At 40.1% G+C, this 18,600-nt stretch overlaps 2 protein-coding genes across 2 annotated transcripts; both read left to right on the top strand.

The window, feature by feature from the left end:
- The first annotated feature begins 440 nt into the window (after nucleotides 1-440).
- gfod2 (glucose-fructose oxidoreductase domain containing 2) lies at nucleotides 441-7,722 on the top strand. Its single transcript, XM_042505246.1, has 3 exons — nucleotides 441-631; nucleotides 2,079-2,458; nucleotides 4,116-7,722. The coding sequence occupies exons 2-3, from the start codon at nucleotides 2,206-2,208 to the stop codon at nucleotides 5,015-5,017; spliced, it is 1,155 nt and encodes a 384-aa protein (XP_042361180.1). The 5' UTR covers nucleotides 441-631; nucleotides 2,079-2,205; the 3' UTR covers nucleotides 5,018-7,722.
- A 1,235-nt stretch (nucleotides 7,723-8,957) lies between these two features.
- Nucleotides 8,958-18,287, top strand: gcfc2 (GC-rich sequence DNA-binding factor 2). Its single transcript, XM_042505136.1, has 18 exons — nucleotides 8,958-9,326; nucleotides 9,653-9,754; nucleotides 10,335-10,553; nucleotides 10,704-10,952; nucleotides 11,146-11,246; nucleotides 11,994-12,148; nucleotides 12,274-12,457; nucleotides 12,830-12,953; nucleotides 13,078-13,129; nucleotides 13,791-13,888; nucleotides 14,168-14,367; nucleotides 14,453-14,597; nucleotides 15,564-15,685; nucleotides 15,933-16,009; nucleotides 16,594-16,660; nucleotides 16,792-16,938; nucleotides 17,060-17,196; nucleotides 17,780-18,287. The coding sequence occupies exons 1-18, from the start codon at nucleotides 8,993-8,995 to the stop codon at nucleotides 17,907-17,909; spliced, it is 2,643 nt and encodes an 880-aa protein (XP_042361070.1). The 5' UTR covers nucleotides 8,958-8,992; the 3' UTR covers nucleotides 17,910-18,287.
- Nucleotides 18,288-18,600: the final 313 nt, after the last annotated feature.

Genomic DNA, 18,600 nt, shown 5'->3' with positions numbered 1-18,600 from the left:
TTTTATTTTTTGTATTTTAATAATATTTAACCCTTATTTAGCACTCAGTCGGCTTTTTTCTATTGCCTCTGACTCTTGAGCTGCTGAAATGTGAAAAAAAAAAAAGTGTGAATCTCTCAAGTGTGACAATCGGTCTAATCTAACCCTGGCTGTTAACATTAATCTTCAAATATAAGCATGTTTTACTTTAAAAACAATATAATAATGAAACTACATACAATGCGCTCCTTGTATATTGTAAATGAATGCTGTTATTGACTGCTATTAAGCGAAAATCGGAGCTTGGTCTCTCCATAATGTATTCCTTATAATACATCCATGATTCAAATGGCCCGCCAGACACTTCCGGGATCTATTCGAAGCTTAATGAGTCACGTGATGCCAGAGCATTTTGAACTTCCGTTGTCAGTACTCCGTTTATTAGTGCACTACTGCTTACGTATGAGTACGGACGCCATATTTTCAAGTTAGCGTCTCTGTTATCGTTACCTGATCCTCTGCTGGTGACCCATCTCCAGCCTCGTGTAGTATCTCTGGTCCTCCCACAGTCACCGCTGAGGTTACCATTAGAGACTGGCCAGCGCCCGGCTGAGCACCTCCAACCGCTGTGGATGTTGTCCCGGTGAATACAGTAGGTAGCTTATGTTACATATCAGTATGAGTTGCTTTTACAGCATGTTTAAAGCCAGTTGGATACGCTAACTTTAGATTTTAATTCTGTAAAATACTTTGATTCAGCGGGAGCGTTTTGAGTTCGCTTTGCGGCTGTTTGGCCCGGCGGCTAGCTCAACGTGCTAGCTAACCATGTCAACAGCTAGCGTAGTGTATGTGTGTGTGGACCTCAGCTATTCTAGAAATATTACGCCTGTATTAGTTACATTTGTAGCCACAAGTTTGTGGTATCGTACACGGCCAATGCCCAACTGTTATTGATCACGGCACCGATCATTTCGTGCGGCATGGCTTTGTTTTCTGACCAGCCGACAGCAACACAGCACGGCTAGGTTACTCTCTAGTGGTGTCTGTGTGTGAGAGATATTTAACAGCCTTGTTAAATATATACCTGTTGGCCCCTGTATTTTGTGAGCCCTGAGTCGATGCATATAAGAAAAGGGAGAACCTTTTTTTCCTCAAAGGTTACATAGGTAAGGCAGGTGCACAGGCACAGACGCCTTTATCAGTCTGTCATTGAACAGTCTTGGCCACAGGGTGACAAGTGAGGCACACTGCTTGCTCCTGTCAGCGCTGCTCGCTACTTCAGTGTCTATGGCATATCTTCTCCCATAAATCCATGTATTACTGAGTCACTTATAGTGTTTGCACAATAAAGCTCAGGCAAAAACGAGCCTCCTTCTCAAAGATAGACATTACTGTGGGCAGGTGCTCCCACCACAAAATAATAGTAATTACATTACAATTCCCAAACAGTCACAGGTTCAGTTTGATCAGGAAATCACCAAAGGTAAATGGAGAGTTGGGATTGTCTCAGGTGATCTGAGCTACATATTTAACTTAATATTATGAAGGTAAAATGATGAATTAAGCTGCTCTGTGTACATGTTTTTGTTTCAAAATGACACTGAACAAGAGTTTCATCTGGATAAAGCCAACCACACAAAGGCATAAATGGCACTTGCTGCAGAGGTAATAGAGATGACGTTGACTTTCGGTGGGTGTGGAACATGAGGAATGGCATGTTAACTATGTAGCAGGACACAATGCAAGTAACTGTCTGAGACTGCTGATGAGAAAAACTGGTCCAGACCTCGATCAGACATGTTTGTCCTGCGTGTTGATACAGTCACTAGAGATATAGATATTGTGCTATGAGTCAGGTCATTATCTGTGGTTTTGGTTATAGTAACATTGTGGTAGATAAAATGTCTTAAGGTCTGGTCTTAAACCCCCCCAATGCAGTAAAGTGATTTTCTGAACATATTTGCTTTGTATGAATGAATGACGGCTTTACATGCAGAAAATATTGTACAGAAACAACATAAAATGGCCTTTAAAAATGTGTAATATTTGATTTTTTCAGTGTCAGCTAGCTTCATCAGTTTCTTCTTTTATTTTTACAGGTACAGTAAGCTCTCCTTGACTTCAAGACACAGTCAAAGCTTTGACAGAAACTTTAATCGTCAGCTGTTGGGATGTCTGTGAGGCTGGCAATGGTTAACACATAAGGTCGCAGTGAGTGGCACTGCCATGTTGCCAGGAGTCGGTGTATTTGGCACGGGCAGCACAGCCCGGGTGCTGGTCCCGTTGTTGCAGGCTGAAGGCTTTGAGGTTCATGCACTCTGGGGGCGAAGCGAAGAGGAGGCTTGCTGCTTGGCGAAGGAGCTTGGCATCCCATTTCACACCAGCCGATCTGATGACGTCCTGCTGCACCAAGATGTTGACCTTGTTTGCATCTATATTCCACCCTCAATGACAAGGCAGATTGCTGTCAAAGCACTGGGTAAGAGGTCATAAACCCACATAAACTTTTAACTACAATGCAGACCGTTTTCCTTTTGTAAGGCTGCCCCATCAAAAAACCTCTGGCATGTTTTAAGTTATAAAAACTCCTACTGCAACTGTCCTAGCTGGGCGTGGCATATCGGCTCTGGAGAGATTTAACATTTCTCACTAAAATGAAAGTTTTCTCCAAAAGATGCATATCTTTAAAATGGCTGTTTATCCTTGAGATGTGATTAATGGTCGTCATACACTCGACATACACCACCGGGAACATCGTAATTTGAGGGGAAAAAAAAAACTAAAATAAAACTGGAAATTCCCCACATCTCGCATCTGTTAGCAGCCCATTAAAGCAAAGACAGTTAACATATTATCGTATCAGAGGAGAGCAGATCCGTAAAGTTAACTTACTGTATCTGATGGAATTCCTGAGTGTTGACCTCAGCTTCCTGTTTTAGTTGCAACTTCCTGAGTGTGTCCCCACCAAAGGACTTATCCACAGCGATACTTCCAAGTGATACTGAAGGCTGCTGATCTCCATGTATAAAAGCTATACACACCCTCTGTGCTATAACATGTGGTCGCAGGAGAATGTTGACTTTTTGTGTAGAAACACCAGACCCTGGGCCCTGAGAAGTAATGGCATTTAAAGCCACCAAATCCACAGTGTGCCTGAGCACAGAGACACAAGTGTCATGCTACACCTCCAAATCCTATTTAATACACACTAAGCTAAATCAAATGTAGTCCTATACATCAGCAACAAACCCTACATTTTTTATTGACTTGGTTTTTAGAGGCACTGAATCCACCATATGGCTTTATTTTGGAGGCTGCAGTGTCAGATGTGTTCCGTTACTCTGAGAGCTGTTTCCATAATTTTGTCTACCCTTATTGATATACATGGAGGTAGGAACTATTAATTGTGTGTAAAACTAGTTAAGTGCAGATTAAGAACCAGTGAGTGAACACACAGCTCATCACCTTCACCTAAAACAAAAATACAAGACAACCAAAAGTCATAAAAGGGTTAGTTGTGTGGGAGAGGGAGATTTGCCAGATTGAATCATTGGAATGTGAAATTCTACTGTTCTCATTGCGCTTTAAAGGCCTTTGCACAATGAAGTATTAAAGTATTAAAAAGTATTGAAGAAAAAGTTACTTGACCTGCGGGAAACATGCATCCATAAGAGAGAGGAAGAGGACACACAGTATAATTTCATAACTTGGATAGTTTACTTTTGACAGATCAGATAGTAATGTTCAGTCTGACATGGAAGAAAGAGGATGCAGTAGAGGATGAAGGCGGTACAGGGACAGGCAGGGAGGACAGCTCAGCTTTTTCAGCTGCGGTGCCAAATGCAAGTCACGGGGGCAGACAGTGGCTGCAGCCAGGGAGGTAACTACAGAGAGAATCAAGGCAGCCAAATTGTCTCTCCATTTCGTCCCATATTGCATATTTGTGCAAAGACTAGATTAATGAAATGCAGTGGAGCCAGTGTGCAAGGTTTCTGTGCGTAATGGTTTAGTTTTTGGATGATGGATTAAAAATACATGACACAAACTGGGTCAGTGAGCAAAGGTCCAAACTCAGACAACTGAATTCAGTTTGATCTTAATGATGAAAACCCTTCCCTTTCCCTCTATCTCTGCAGGTATAGGTAAGAATGTCGTTTGTGAGAAAGCTGCAACTGCTGTGGATTCATTCAAGATGGTGACTGCAGCCAGGTACTACCCACAGCTGCTCAGCATCATGGGTAATACCCTGCGCTTCCTGCCAGCTTTTATGGCAATGCGCCAGCTGCTTGTGGATGGATATGTTGGCGAAATGCAGGTGTGTGATGTCCGAGTCTACGGCCCCAGCCTCCTGGATCAGTCGTACGGGTGGACATGTGAGGAGCTGATGGGAGGAGGCGGTCTGCACACTGTCGGCTCCTCCATCATTGACCTTTTAAGCTACCTAACTGGTGCGCGAGCCCATCGTGTTCACGGGTTACTGCGGACCTTTGTGCAACAAAATGGTTTGATCCGTGGCATCCGCCGCGTCACCAGCGATGATTTTTGCTTCTTCCAAATGTTGATGGGTGGAACTGGGTCTAGCTCTGGAGGTGTTTGCTGCACTGTGACCCTGAACTTCAACATGCCAGGGTCGTTTGTGCACGAGGTTATGGTAGTTGGATCCACTGGGAGACTGGTTGCCAGGGGAACAGAGCTGTACGGTCAACGCAATGGGAGTAAAGGTGAGGAGTTGTTGATAGGCGACAGTGGGTGGGTGGGACCAGAGGTGAAAGACATGCCTCTGCCTCACCTGCAGGGGCTGGGATCCATGGTCAAGGCACTGAGACAGTCTTTTCAGGCTCACCAGGAGCGCAGGTCATGGGAGCGAGGACCAGTTGCCATGGCGCCAACATTTGAGGATGGTCTGTATGTGCAGACGGTGGTAGAGGCGGTGAAACGGTCCAGTTGTAGTGGAGAATGGGAGTGTGTTGAGATCATGAGTCAGGAGCCTGATCCGAATCACAACCTGTGTGAGGCTCTGCAGAGAAACAAAAACTGAATATATTTATACACCCAGTGCAACTACTACATGTGTCTGACAAAACTGGGCTCTGAATGTGTTTCCTTAAACTCAGCTGCCTAGGCAGTTTACATTACCCATGACTACTTTTGAGCAGAATATTTTGCTTTAGAAACATAACTGTGCTGTGGGTGTTTGTACCTTCACGGCTATGATTTGTGTGTACACTAATTTTTTTTTATTCACAGCTCCATTATTCTGATTCTCAACAGAGAAAAATAATAGCTGTCAAAATCTAACAGTACCCAGTTTACATGTTTATTACCTGTACCATGCTGGAAAAGTAGATAGTGTCTTTGCTGTCACTGAAGCTGCAAGTCATGACTCCAAATTTCCTGCTAAATAAGGTTGATAAATAGTACGTCACCTGTCAGCCATGCACCACACCCATGTCAAATACTGGCCAAGAGCAAAATTTCATGGGAATTGAGCCTCTTGAGGAAACTACATTTGTATTCTTATAGTTGTCAGTTTTCTGATTTGGAGATTATAATTCACAACTGAATGCTTGACGGGGCATCAGCACTATCAAAACAAAGTTAAATTGCTCCACAAGCATTTGATTTCTTTCTTCTAACAACCCAGCTCTGGGTCATGACATGTTAAGTCTTTTTGTTGAGAACCATAAGATTTTTGCACTGTATCAGTTATTGCTGGCTTAACAGTTGGGTTTCACTCAATATGTCCAAGCTAGGAATTTAGTAATTTGGCTCAAATTAAAAGCCAAATGCAAGCGTGCAGTCCAACCAGGAAAACATTTTAATCCCTATTGTACAACAACATTTAGATGTTTTTTGGTGGTAATTTATTTGCAACACAAAAGGCACCTTATTCTGAAAGGAAGTGTTTATGTCAGACAGGAATGTAAATTTCAAAGCATGAGGATGATTTGACTTTCAAAACATTGTGTGCAGTCTGGCAGAATTCAAATGATGCTCCATTGGAGCTCAGCCTCTGTGAAATGAAGAATAAGAATAATGGAGCTGTGCAGAGTTTAGTTTTATTTTTTTAAATGCTTGGAATGTGTAATAGTAAGCATACATTTAAGAGGGCTTGTAGGTTTTTATGTAATGACAGGGCATACGCAAGACACCAGGGAATGAGTTAAATAAGCTATGTAGAAAACTGAAAAATGAAAATTTTAATTTGTAGCACCAACCCTTAAAATGCTCGATACCTAAAGTGATATTTGGTCTTAAATCTTTGTTTTGAGTGTCACTCACTCTGTAGGACATTTCTCTCTTCAGGCAGAGCAGCTATGGTGAGCTGGAGTTCATAGTGAGCTTAAAAAGTATCTAAACTTCAAACTACTCCTGTGTCATCCATATGTTCATCAGTCATCATTACACCAAAATTGACGACTTCCTGATATATACACTACTTTAAAAAGCTTCAGTGAGGCTGATGGTGCAACACAGATGCTGTGTTATAGTAATGTTCTGGGTGATTGTTGGCTGGAACAAAGAACATATGGAAGGACAGAAGTGAAGTGGATTATATGTTAGGTACCTGTTTTCCTCTCTGAAGCTCGCCGATGGTAATTTATTGAACTGCAGTAACTGACTGTGAAGAAGGAAATTGCCACCTTTGACAGATACCTGTCAATTTTACACAGGAAGAGTATTTGATGCTCAGCTTACAGATTTCAGATGAAGTACCACGTAAAATCTTACATTAGCAAAATCAGGCTTCTTCTCGAAATTACAGATTAGGGACTTTTTTTATTGTTAAACTGTCAAAAGTTTTCGATACAGATCCTGAGGGCATTTGACATTTAAATTAGTTTAAAATGTGTTTGTTTACATGTGTTAATGATTGAAGTAATTTTAAATGTTTTACAAGATTTTTTTTCATGCAATCCATGCATTCAAAGTTGTTTCAGATGTTTGAATCCACACCATTACCCTGAAACCTCACTGATCATTGAGTAGAACCACTGGATCTGACGTGCATTAGAGTAGAAATGTGTGCCTCTTTAACTAGACAGAACTAACTAGAACAAGAGAAAGAAGTGTTAAATGGTTGCGGTTGTCACTCACTGCATCTCGCTGTACTGCTGAATATCCTGAATTATATTGGGCTGCAGCACTGCTGCTGAGACAGAAACAGTGTGCTGGTATGATTTGATTGGTCTGTTCCCCTCTTAGACCCACGCAGGATCTGCAAATAAGGATACATACACGTTACACGCTTACCTCACGCTTATCCCAACAGTGCTTTACAAAAACAAATAAGTTTACATAAGTGTCTTTACAAATGCATCACATTTGTCTGCAGGATGTTCTCTAACCCACCACTACTAAAATACATTCCAGCTAAGTTTTCACCTTTTTGCTAACTTCTGTTTTGTTTTTTGCACTGATTACTGATAAAATGCCACATATTTAATATGTAGTGGGATGCTTGTACCAGCCGGCTCACTGCGAAAATGAATTTAACATATGTCTGTATAAGGAATACTTTTTGTATTTATTTATATCTTGGTGTGGAGGAAGATTCCCATTGTTTAATCTGTTCAGTGTTTGTGTTTTCAGCCTGTGAAATTTCTGTTGTAATATTTATCGTTTAGATTTAGTGTCGTTTTAATTGCTAATATGGCTTTTTGAACACAATGTGTTGCATCTAAGTTGGGAAACTGTACTGTCCGTCTGCCTGACAGATGTTTCGAAAATAAATACAGTTGTATTCATCAAGTGTCTCTGATCAGACTTCTGTTCATTAATTATAAAAAGACAAAAATGGCCTTTACCTACCAAGTCACTGTATATTGAAACCATAGAACACAGATGTTCAGTATTAGTTAATAAGATACACAGTTCTTTACTGAAATGGTCATTACCGTAATGCTGTTCACATTTTTTCTTTTACATTTTTAACAATCTAATAGTTTGTATATCAAATAATTATATACTCAGGTCAGTTGTGTCAATATTATAGTGTGAGCTAGCACCATGTTAATCTTCACTTAAAACCACACTGAATAATCACATTCTAGTATCCTTACTGCATGATGCAACACATTGCACCATGCCTCCTCCTTCGCCTCCACAGTCACTAAATCTCCATGGAAGCTCCAAGCAGTGCTGGTGATTACAGAATACTGTCTAGAAACATCTCTGAACTTTTTATGTGAAGAACCTAATGTAGCTCTACCTGATCCGTAGACTGTATATAAAGATATATATCTTTATATACAGTCTATGGTCCGGTCTCAGTGCACAGGTTTGCTTGAAATTATTCTACTCATTTATTCATTTATCTCTTTAAACAAGCTTTTAAAAACTTTTCAATAACAGTAGACTGATATATCTTGATCTACAGTATATCTACAGTATAGCTACAAAATATTTCAAAACACAACCAGAAATATAGTCCATAAATGGACAGTAACCCTTTAAATTATTTATAAATATTACCCTACCAGTAACTATGCAGAAGTTTAAAACTGACATGAACACAAACTGCTCTGACTGGGATAAATATGCAGGAACAGTTTTACAGTTTTGAAAGACTTTACCTGATTATGGTCAAATGTGGTGTACAGTTTTCTTCATAAACCACAGAAATTAAGAAATTAACTTAATTTAAATGATAATAACAACACATTTGATAAAGATGTTCACATTTTTTCATAAATTTGGCTACATTTAGCAATAGAATTGAGCAATATGTGTAACTACTTTCTAATCTGACTAACAAAAGGCCTTTCAAGACACTTAATATCTGCATGTTTTACAATATTTTTGCCCGCTATGATACTACCGAGCAGTGAAAATAACTTTTAAATTATTTTTTAATTTCACAACTACACCGCCTCATTTTTTTTTTCTCTTTGGATAGCAAACCACATGGCCCATAGTGCACTGCGCGTGATTAACGTTACGTTTTGCGACTTTGTCAAACGGTTTCTGACCTGACGTACAACGGTTTGGGTTGAGTGTACAACCTCCGTGTATGGTTAGCAAAATGTTCAATAAAAAGCCTCGGAGGAACTTTCGGCAGAGAAAGGAGAACTCCAGCGACGAGGAGGACGAGCAGAAGAACACCGGAGATGGAGAGGAACCCGAGAAAGGTCCAGCTTTGGTAAATAAGCCGTCTAAACCGAGCCAGGGCCGCGGCATAACATGCAGCTCCAAGCGGGAAGCGACGCCTACCAAGCCGGACAGCAGCGACGGAGAGGACGGGGAGACGTTGGAGGCGACAGAAGACAGAGAGGAGAGGAATAAAGACAAAGATGGGGTTAAAAAGAAAAGCATCTCCATCCTCAGTTTCTCCGATGAAAAAGAAGGTAAATAAAGTATAAATATGTTACTTTTTCGAGTCAGTGTTTACAAAGATGGACCCCAGTTAGACGTTAACTTTACGTACACTGGTACCATATATCACGAAAACCTAAGAATAATAATAAAAAAAATGTTAAAAATAGTTTGCCTTAATTGCAGACATGGCTCAGGATTAAAGTTATATTAAAAACCCAAAATTATATAGGTTTATTAAATGTTAGTAGAATTGTAGCTATAGGATTATATCGCCGGTTACCATCGTACCTCTGCATCTATGGTTCAACTGCAAGTTTTTGGTCTTGAAACTCAGTTTTTCTTTTCTCTGTCTTAGCTGAGGAACCAGCTTTTAAGCTGAAGAAGTCTGCTGATAAAGCTGTGCTGTTCCAAGTAAGAAAAAAAGAGGTTTCCCCTGCCAAGACCAGCCAAAGACGAGGTAGGTACCTGACTGGTTTATATCAAAAACATTAATGATCCTTACACACTAGCAGGACACTATGATAGATGTCACGTTAAGTTCACAAATATCATGTTTAAATACAGTATACGCACACTAAATATCTCTGCGAATTAGTTGAGTACATCTATCAAAACACGAATGTAGTGTATGTACAATTTTGTCTATGTCATTTTTATAAAAGAGGGCAGACTGCATATCAGATCAGTTTAACTAACTGGCAAATGATTGTCTACCCTGATAAGATAGAGGTTGTTGTGTAATTTGACAAATGCTTATTCATGAATTGATGGAACATGGTCTGGATTAAGTATTATTATGTCAGCCCAGACAAAGAAGATTTGGTCGAGTGTGGAGTCACATTGTTTTGAAAAAGGCATCCATGTAAAACTCTTACCTGCTGAAAAGTTTTAGTGTCAGCCTACAAATTAACCACATCTTTGTAATACTTCATCTTTTCATCTGACTTCAATAATTATGTAGATAATAATTTGATAATGTTGGCCAACATCTACATATTTATTTTTGCATTTGCATGCCTCCCTCCCCTTTCCTCCAGACCTCAAAGATGGAGGTGTGTCATCATCTGCTTCTCCCAGGCGAGAATATGGTAGCCAGGCTTCACCTCGTGCTCTGCACCATGATAATGATGATGATAATGAAGATGATGGCGACAGTGATTATAATGAAAGTGAGGAGGGTGATGCCAGGTGTCCCTCAGTAGCTAGCTCAGCCTCAAGCTCAGCCTCAAGCTCCAGCCGCTCTGCTATTAAACCAGGTATGTGTTTTTGTGGGTGTAGCCTCTACTGCATGTCGGTATTTGTCTTTTGTTGGGGAGGAAAAGCTCTGAGTGTTTTAACGTGTATATCTACCATGCATACTTCTTCTGTGCACCTGCATTTATGTGTCTGTCAATATGTCTTTACAGTAGTTATTCCAAATGCTAAAGAGATCGAGGCAGCCAGGAGGCAGCGTCGCGCCACTCGAGCCCAGAAAGAATACATTTCCCTGAGTAGAGATGGCCACAGCTCCGCTGGCAGCACCCCAGATCACTATAGCAGGGAAGATGAAGAAGACAGAGTTGATGATGATGATGATGAGCCAGATGATCATGAGAGAAGAATTGAGTTCGCTCCGCGACTGAAGAGCATTAAGGAGAGGATTGCTGAGAAACTTGGTATGAGAGGCAAGGAGAAGTTATTGTAATGGTGATATCTGTCTTTTCATGGAATTGGCACTTTGTTAGCACTTTTTCTACAAACGTGAATTACATTATGACGGGCAGGCTGCCTAAAAAAGCTCAAGTCTTGTTTTTTACCAATCTGTTTGGATGTGAAGCGTATTGTTTTGTATGTTTGTGTGTAATCAAGGAGGAAGTGATGGCAGTCACTCAGGAACTGATGGAGAAGAGCAGGAACTTTGGGAGGAAACACAAATTGAGAAAGGAGTCAAGAGACGGCCAGGAGAAATGGTAGGAACAGACTGAGGCAGCCCACTTACTCTTTTCTCCCAGTTTTTTAATTCTTTTTTTTCTGTTAGTCCCTGTAACACTGAAGTTAGAGTGTCTTTAGCTTGTGCAGTGTGACACATTTCCTACTGAAACAGACTGTTGACTCCACACTCACCTCCCTCACCATTAGACCAAGAGCATGACAGAGGAGAGATGAATGAATTTCATTTTTGAAATGAAAACAAATTTTACTGATATCCAAACACACATCTCTTCACATCTCTAGCTACAAAAAATCAAAAACAGCGAAGTGCAGTTTTATATAAGCACTGCGACCAGCTCGTTGCCCAAGTCTCAAGTCTCATTCAACTGGATGAACTTTCGTGAACGCTCCTGAGTGCAGGATGAGTCATCAAACATTTGAAACTGTTTGACGGAGACAGAAATGACAGGAATTGTAAGACTACTCTGTTCCTGATTTTTTGACATATATTTGCCATATGACAAGAGATAAATGATCAGTTAACACAGAAACACAGGATTAAAACTGTGAACATGTATTTTTCACTTCATTGGTCATTAAATTTTACTTCCTTTTTCTAGTGTCACCTTTCTGTGTCTCGCTCTTTCTGTATTTAGTAAAAAATGTGGTGTTCTCAAATGGCAGAATAGTCTCCTTGTCTTAAGACTCAAGCCTTCCATCAGTATAACTATGCCCGTCAGTACTGCAGCTTTGACATCCCCTACCCTCCTATTTTCTTCCCTCAGAGCCCGTCTGGCAGTGAGTCCAGCAGCTATAGCAGCAGCAGCAGTAGCAGCAGGCGAGGCGGACGACCACAAAAGAAGAGATCAACAGGGTTCAGAATCCCAAAGACTCTTCCTCCCATCAGCGTCTCAATGATCAAGAAGAGGATCACTGTTAAGTAAGTTTACTGTAGTTTAATTTTTTTAAATGTTGCAACACATCATCAATTTAAGTGATAACATTCAAATATTGGTCTGATATGCCTTTATATTGTAATAACATCTGGGTTTTTTGTGTCTTTAGACTAGATTCCCTGAAGGAGGTGCACAGAGCACGGCAGGCAGAGCTGAGGAGGATGGAGGGCGATGTTGAGAGCGCTAAAACCTCCATGGAGACTCTGGAAGAAAGTTCCTCAGAGAGGCAGCTTAAATTTTACAGGGTTATGACCCTTTATGTCCACAACCTGGTAGAGTGTCTACGAGAGAAGGTCAGAAATTTGTAAATCTGTTCAGTAAATCTCCACTGTCAGCTATCACATGAAAGCAAACATCATATAATTCATAATGGTGATATAGTAGAACCTTAAATTGTACATTTGCAAGATGTTGACAGTATAATAACAAATAACAGATTGTTACAGAAGGTTGCAAGATTTAGTTTCTAGAGCTGGGTGGCAGCCTTCAGGTTTTAGTAGCTACATTTAATGGATTGGTTGTCAAACTGTAACCATTGTAACTGGTGCCGTCATTGTGTACTTTTACCACCTGAAATGATCAAATGAAGAATGGTTAGTCAAATAGTTGAAGAAATACTCCCCCTTTCTGAGGATAAATGATGATCACTTGTTGATTGTTGACAGGTTGTTGAGATTAACTCGCTGGAAGTGGAGTTGCACTCTCTGCTGTCTGACCATACGGATGCGCTTATGGCAAAGAGACGACAGGGAGTCAAGGAGCAGGCTGACCACCTGCAGCAGCTCAGCTGTGAGTTCCTTCTGTGTGTCCTTGTTTATGTGTAAGCTTTTGGGATACAACTGCCAGTTGTCTCAAAATAGTTCTTGGGAGAAATATTTAGATGAATTTGATTTTTGTCATCCCACTGTTTCAGACAGCACAGATGAGCAGAGAGGAAGCTCCACCAGTGGAACCGAAACAAAAGAGTGAGTGTCATAGAAACATCTTTGAGGAATAAGTTTTCTAGTTTTCTGCTTTGATTTGTTACATTTTTCATATGTTTAACTATATTCTGCACACAAACAAAAAAAAATTCCCAACCTTCTCCTGCAGTCCTGCATGTTTAAGATCTCTCCCTGCTGAAACACAGCTGAATGAAATGATCAGCCTGCCATCAAGAAGCTTCAGGAGTTCATAAAGAGATGATCATTTGAATCAGCTGTGTTGGAGCAAGAAGAGATCAAAACATGCAGGACAGTTGGTACTCAAGGAGAGGTTTGGGAAAGACAGCAGCAGAAGAAGAAGTCATAAATTATTCCCAGAAGTGAAATTACATTTTTTCACCCTGTTGTTAGTTCATGTTAAATACACACAGGCCCGAAGTACACACACACACGCACAAACAGAACATACACGTTCTCTTCTCATTTCGCTTTCGAAGAGAAGAGAGCGTGAGAAAGGGGAATAGTTACAGTGAACAAAGAGGGTTTCGAACCTAGTTCAAATGTTCAGAATACATATGTCTCAATAAACATTAACACCAGTATATTTATACACGCACTCATGGAAAAAAGTGTTTTTTACTAGGTCTGTGAAACAAGTGCTCTTACAGAGATGTTTGTATAATATTTGTTTGACATGCTGCAGTGAGGCAGACTCTGGTGTTAAAGTTGAAGAAGACGAAGCTATACCTGAAGAAACACAGCCCTCAGCAGAGGAGGAGGAGCAGCTGCAGAGGAGTATAGGTGAGGTGGAAGTCCACCTGTTAAGCTTTGTTCAACTGAAAGCCTCAACCTATAGTCCAGGGTTTTATTCTAACAGCTTTGAGACTATAAAGTGTAACACAGTAAAATTCTGCCAGACCGCAATATACAGTAAGTCCATATTTTAGTGCAGCTTCCTTTTTTCGCTTTGTTTACTTCTTTCTCATTCTTTACCTTTCTAACATTGCAGAAAATCCTAAGTGGAAGAAAACATAATTAAACTCTTGTCTGTCTTTTCTTTCCTTCCTGCTCCCTCTCCAGCTGATATCCTGTTAAGGTCCCGGTCAGTGTTTTCTGACGTGCAGGATGACTTCTGCAACGTTAAGAAGATTCTGTCCCGGTTTGAAGAATGGAGAGCGTCTTACTCTGACTCTTACCACAGCGCCTACATCTCTCTGTGTCTGCCCAAGCTGTTGAACCCCATCATAAGACATCAGCTACTGGCATGGAACCCACTGAAGGTACATGAGAACACAAAGACAAGCTCATACAAGTACACAGATGCCATTATTATGACATGTGTTCAATGTAATTTGTGTGTTTCAGGACAACAGTGGGGACTTTGAAAACTTCCCATGGTTCACAGCAGTGGAGACCTTTTGTCATGGTCATGGCCATGAGGAGCTGGAGCACACAGACAGACAGACACTGTCTATGGTCATTGAAAAGACTGTCCTACCCAAAATAACAGGTAGCACATATTTTTAATAAGTTTATAAGTTAAAATGCAAGAAAAGAGCACATAATTGGTAAAGGCTGATTAAAGATGCAAGTCATGTGCTGTGGGATCACAAGTGGTTAGTGCTAAATACAAATGTAAACAACCACCAAGAAGCATTGTGATCGGACCACTCAAACCACCTGCTTAGGGGGTGTGGGATGCTTTCGACCACATATCTTTTGCAGTGTAAACACTCAAGTGTCACGATGCATCCTCAACATAATGGGAAAATCCGTCATCAGTGCAGGACGTGCATTGAGCTCTATTACGAGCCCATTTTATGACAAGTTGGACAAAGTGTTGTGTGAATCTCAATCGTTTTATCCAATGGAAGAAGACGTCTTGAATTCTGTTTACAGCTGATATCTAACATGATTAGTGAGCATGCTAGCGAGAGTGTGAACATAATAGCCGTGCTTGGGGCCCTTTGGCTTTCCTGCGTAAGTCACCAATGAAACAAAATCTATGGTCAGCTGGAGATGCATAATAGACACAGGTGCAACAGTGATGTGTCTCAGCTGTCTGTTTGTGTTTGGATCACCAAACGCATGCTTGTAGAAGGTAGAAACAGGCTTTAAATGTAGTCTGGCAAGGCTTAAAAACAATCACATGATTTCCTTGAGAAAAAAGGATATTTTCCCAAGTTGTTGTACATGTTCCTTATTTCTATCCACGCTTTAAGAACAAAATATTCGATGTATTCCTCTGCTTGTTGCTCTTCTACTGCCTGTTACGGTAACACACAATGCTTTTTTTGTTCGAACAATCTACTATCCTTCACCTCATCAGTCTGTTTTAGACCTTTGGGTATTCTGAAAAATCCCTTGAAAAATCTCAATGTGACCAACCTGGTTAAATAAAAATAAAAATCAATAGACCACAGATGTGTGGAAGTACAGAAACGTCACATTTTCTCTTTGGTCTGTCTTTGCTTAGCCTTTGTGGAGCTGGCGTGGGATCCCATGTCCCACCATCAGTCCGTCTGTCTGTCTGATGTTTGTCACAGACTGAAGGAGGACTGCTCCATCTTTGAAGGAGAGCAGAGTAAACCGGTCAAGGTAAAGACAACGCTTACACATAGCTGTCAACATCAAAATTATCTTGCTTTGCTATTTTAGCCAATTTTTAAGGTGAAAGCATTACGTCCCAAGCTCCATAGTAGTTTTAGAAACTCTAATATTAAACAATTAAGACATGACATGAAACACTTCAACATACAATATGTTAATATACAATCATGTGCATGTCAAACACACAGTATATGAACATGATTGTGTAAATTATGTGTATTTATGTCCTTTTTAGGCATTCAGAGAGGCTGCGATCAGCCGACTGAGGAGCTGTGTAGATGAAGATGTCTTCATCCCTCTGTACCCCAAAAAGTCAGTTTCTTTTCTTGCGTTTAAACTCAGTCATTATTTAAATGACATATGAGGCGAAAGCTGTCTTCACCCCTGTGTCATCCAGGACATTTCTCTAACTACCAGCTCATGCTCTTTCACATACAGTGTAGACCTAAATACAACATATGCTACTGCTTAATCAGTGGATCAAATTATTGATCAATAACCTCTAACCTTTGATGTATTGTTAAAAGTAGGGCTGGGCAAGATATCGATATTGTGACATAAAAAGTGTTGTCTTTTCCTGGTTTTAAAGGCTGCATTAAAGTTAAGTAATGCCATTTTATAAACTTAACAGACTGTTCTAGCTGATCTATCATTTGTTTTTCCCCACTTAATCATTATATCCACATTTCTGATGATTCTTTTTCAAAAATCTCATCGGGTAAATGCACCAATAGTCAATCCTACAATAGCAGTCTCAAGGTATTTGGTCAAAAATATAGTGATACATCACGCAGCCCTCGTTTAAAGATCTGGTCAATCCAGATAGTGTCAAATTACTTTATGACGGTCTATAGTATTTTCAGTCACTTAATTAGACTGTTCGCTTTTCTAACCAGGTTCCTAGAAGACAGATCGTCTCCTCAGCGTCGCCTCAGGGATCAGCAGTTCTGGACGGCCGTAAAAGTACTGCTCTCAAACAAATGTTTTTATTTAAGCCCTTGTGTGCTTTCTATATTCTCAGTCTCTCCAAGTGGGGAGTTAATTTTTTTCCAGGCTGCTGTTTGTTTATCAGTGTTGTTTTGTGTTTAAATTAGTTACTAGGTAACATGGGAAAATTGGATTTGCTGCTTCCTGAGTCTGTATTGAAGGAACTGATGTTGGACAAACTCCTGAACCGATACCTTATGATCACTGTGTGCAGTCAGACACTGTACAACACTGCTGTCCATGCATGCAGAAAGGTGCTTACATTTATCATTTTTTAACGGGGTATGGGTGTAACGGGGTATTTTTGGTGTCTACACAATTGTCTCTGTTGTACTCTCATACTACTGCTCTCTCTGTCTCTCTCTCTTTCCCCAGATAGCAGATAGTTTGCCGCTTTCTTGGTTCAAAGGAGAGGATGCCTGTTTGCCTCAGCTTCAGAATTTCAGAAACCACCTCGTTCAGATGGTTCATACCATCTGCAAACAGCAGCCTCCTGAAGATCCGAACACCAGGTAATAAAAATAAATAAATACATTTTAAAAATATGTTTTTCCGTAAGAAAGAATTGTGAATTGGTGTAAGGTCAACTTTGTCACAGTCAAATGGAGAAAAAGACTCTTGTGTCTTAAATATCATGTCATTAAAGGTATACTATTCAGGACTGTCAGTTAATGTTACTGCAAACATACTCGCTTCGCTATAGTTAAGTGTTTTTGGCACTGCGTCTCTTTGATGCTTGTTATTTACAGTCTGGCACCTGTTTTTTTTTTTTTTTTTTTTTTTTTTTTTTGGAAAATCCTGCATAGTAGGTTCACCTTTTTAAAGTAACGCAACTGACAAATAAATTAATTTTCTTACTGCCCTTTAAACCAAAATGCTTTTGGTATTGAAGAAGCTGCATTTTTGTGGTTACTTGATTATGCATCAGCAATTGGACATAAATTTGTCGCCCTATTTTGCCATGATATGACAAAGTGGCAAAATATGACTGTTTAGTTTATTCATTGTTTGTCCCATAAATTCATGACTTTTCTTCATGTATTTACAGCAATGATCAGCTCAAATCAGCTCTTTTATGTCCCTGTCTACTTGTAGGTCTACTGTTGTTGAAGTGCTGCAGATTTTGAGTAGAATCAGGTGCAATGACTCTATCATGGCGATAGCAGAGAAATACCACTATGAAGACATCATCTACTCACACCAGCTGCTTAACCAAGAGACTTAATGAACATCAAAAGCTGTGGAGTGACTAGTAAGATAAAACAGCAAACAGCAAAGCTATTGTCAATGACGTTGTACAGCAGGAAAGGGAGCGGTCTCTGCCTTGTGGAAAGAGCCATGAGGGCAGACCTGTATTTTCATGGTGGATGGATACGGCTAGTCAGACCAGCACTTTGGCCCATAATACAGAATGAAAACATTGGATACATATTTAATGGTGCGTGCGATGTGGCACATAAAATATGATCGAACAAATGGTACAAATGACTTGTTCAACAAAGGAAACTGCCGACATAAACTGTGTGGGGAAAACAAAACAATTCACCTTTCTGTCATTTTTAGTAGTGAAAAAAATTCTGTCTGTTTTGTACAGGAGACAATTGTATTTTTATGAATAAATATTTGAGATTTATTAAAATGCATAGTGGCTGTGAGTCCTTTAAAAGTCTTAAGATGTCTTACATACACGTCGACTACTAAAAAGGCTATACGGAGTATTATAAATGCTTAAATTGAGATTGGACAGGTCTAATGCTTTTTAGTCATGTCACTGTGAGAATTTCGCGGGGGCTATGCTTTTTACCTTACTGTTCATTTTTAACTGAAATCGGTGTTTACTTAAACTTTTCACTTTTGGTTTGTATTTCAATCGCAGGTTTGGTCTTAAAATTAAAGTGGGATTAAAAAGGTCTTTA

Source organism: Plectropomus leopardus, chromosome 1 (genome assembly GCF_008729295.1).
Source record: "Plectropomus leopardus isolate mb chromosome 1, YSFRI_Pleo_2.0, whole genome shotgun sequence".
NCBI classification, from domain to species: Eukaryota; Metazoa; Chordata; class Actinopteri; order Perciformes; family Serranidae; genus Plectropomus; species Plectropomus leopardus.
The sequence above is the reverse complement of the archived record's forward strand: the minus strand, read 5'-3'. Positions and strand labels throughout refer to the sequence as shown.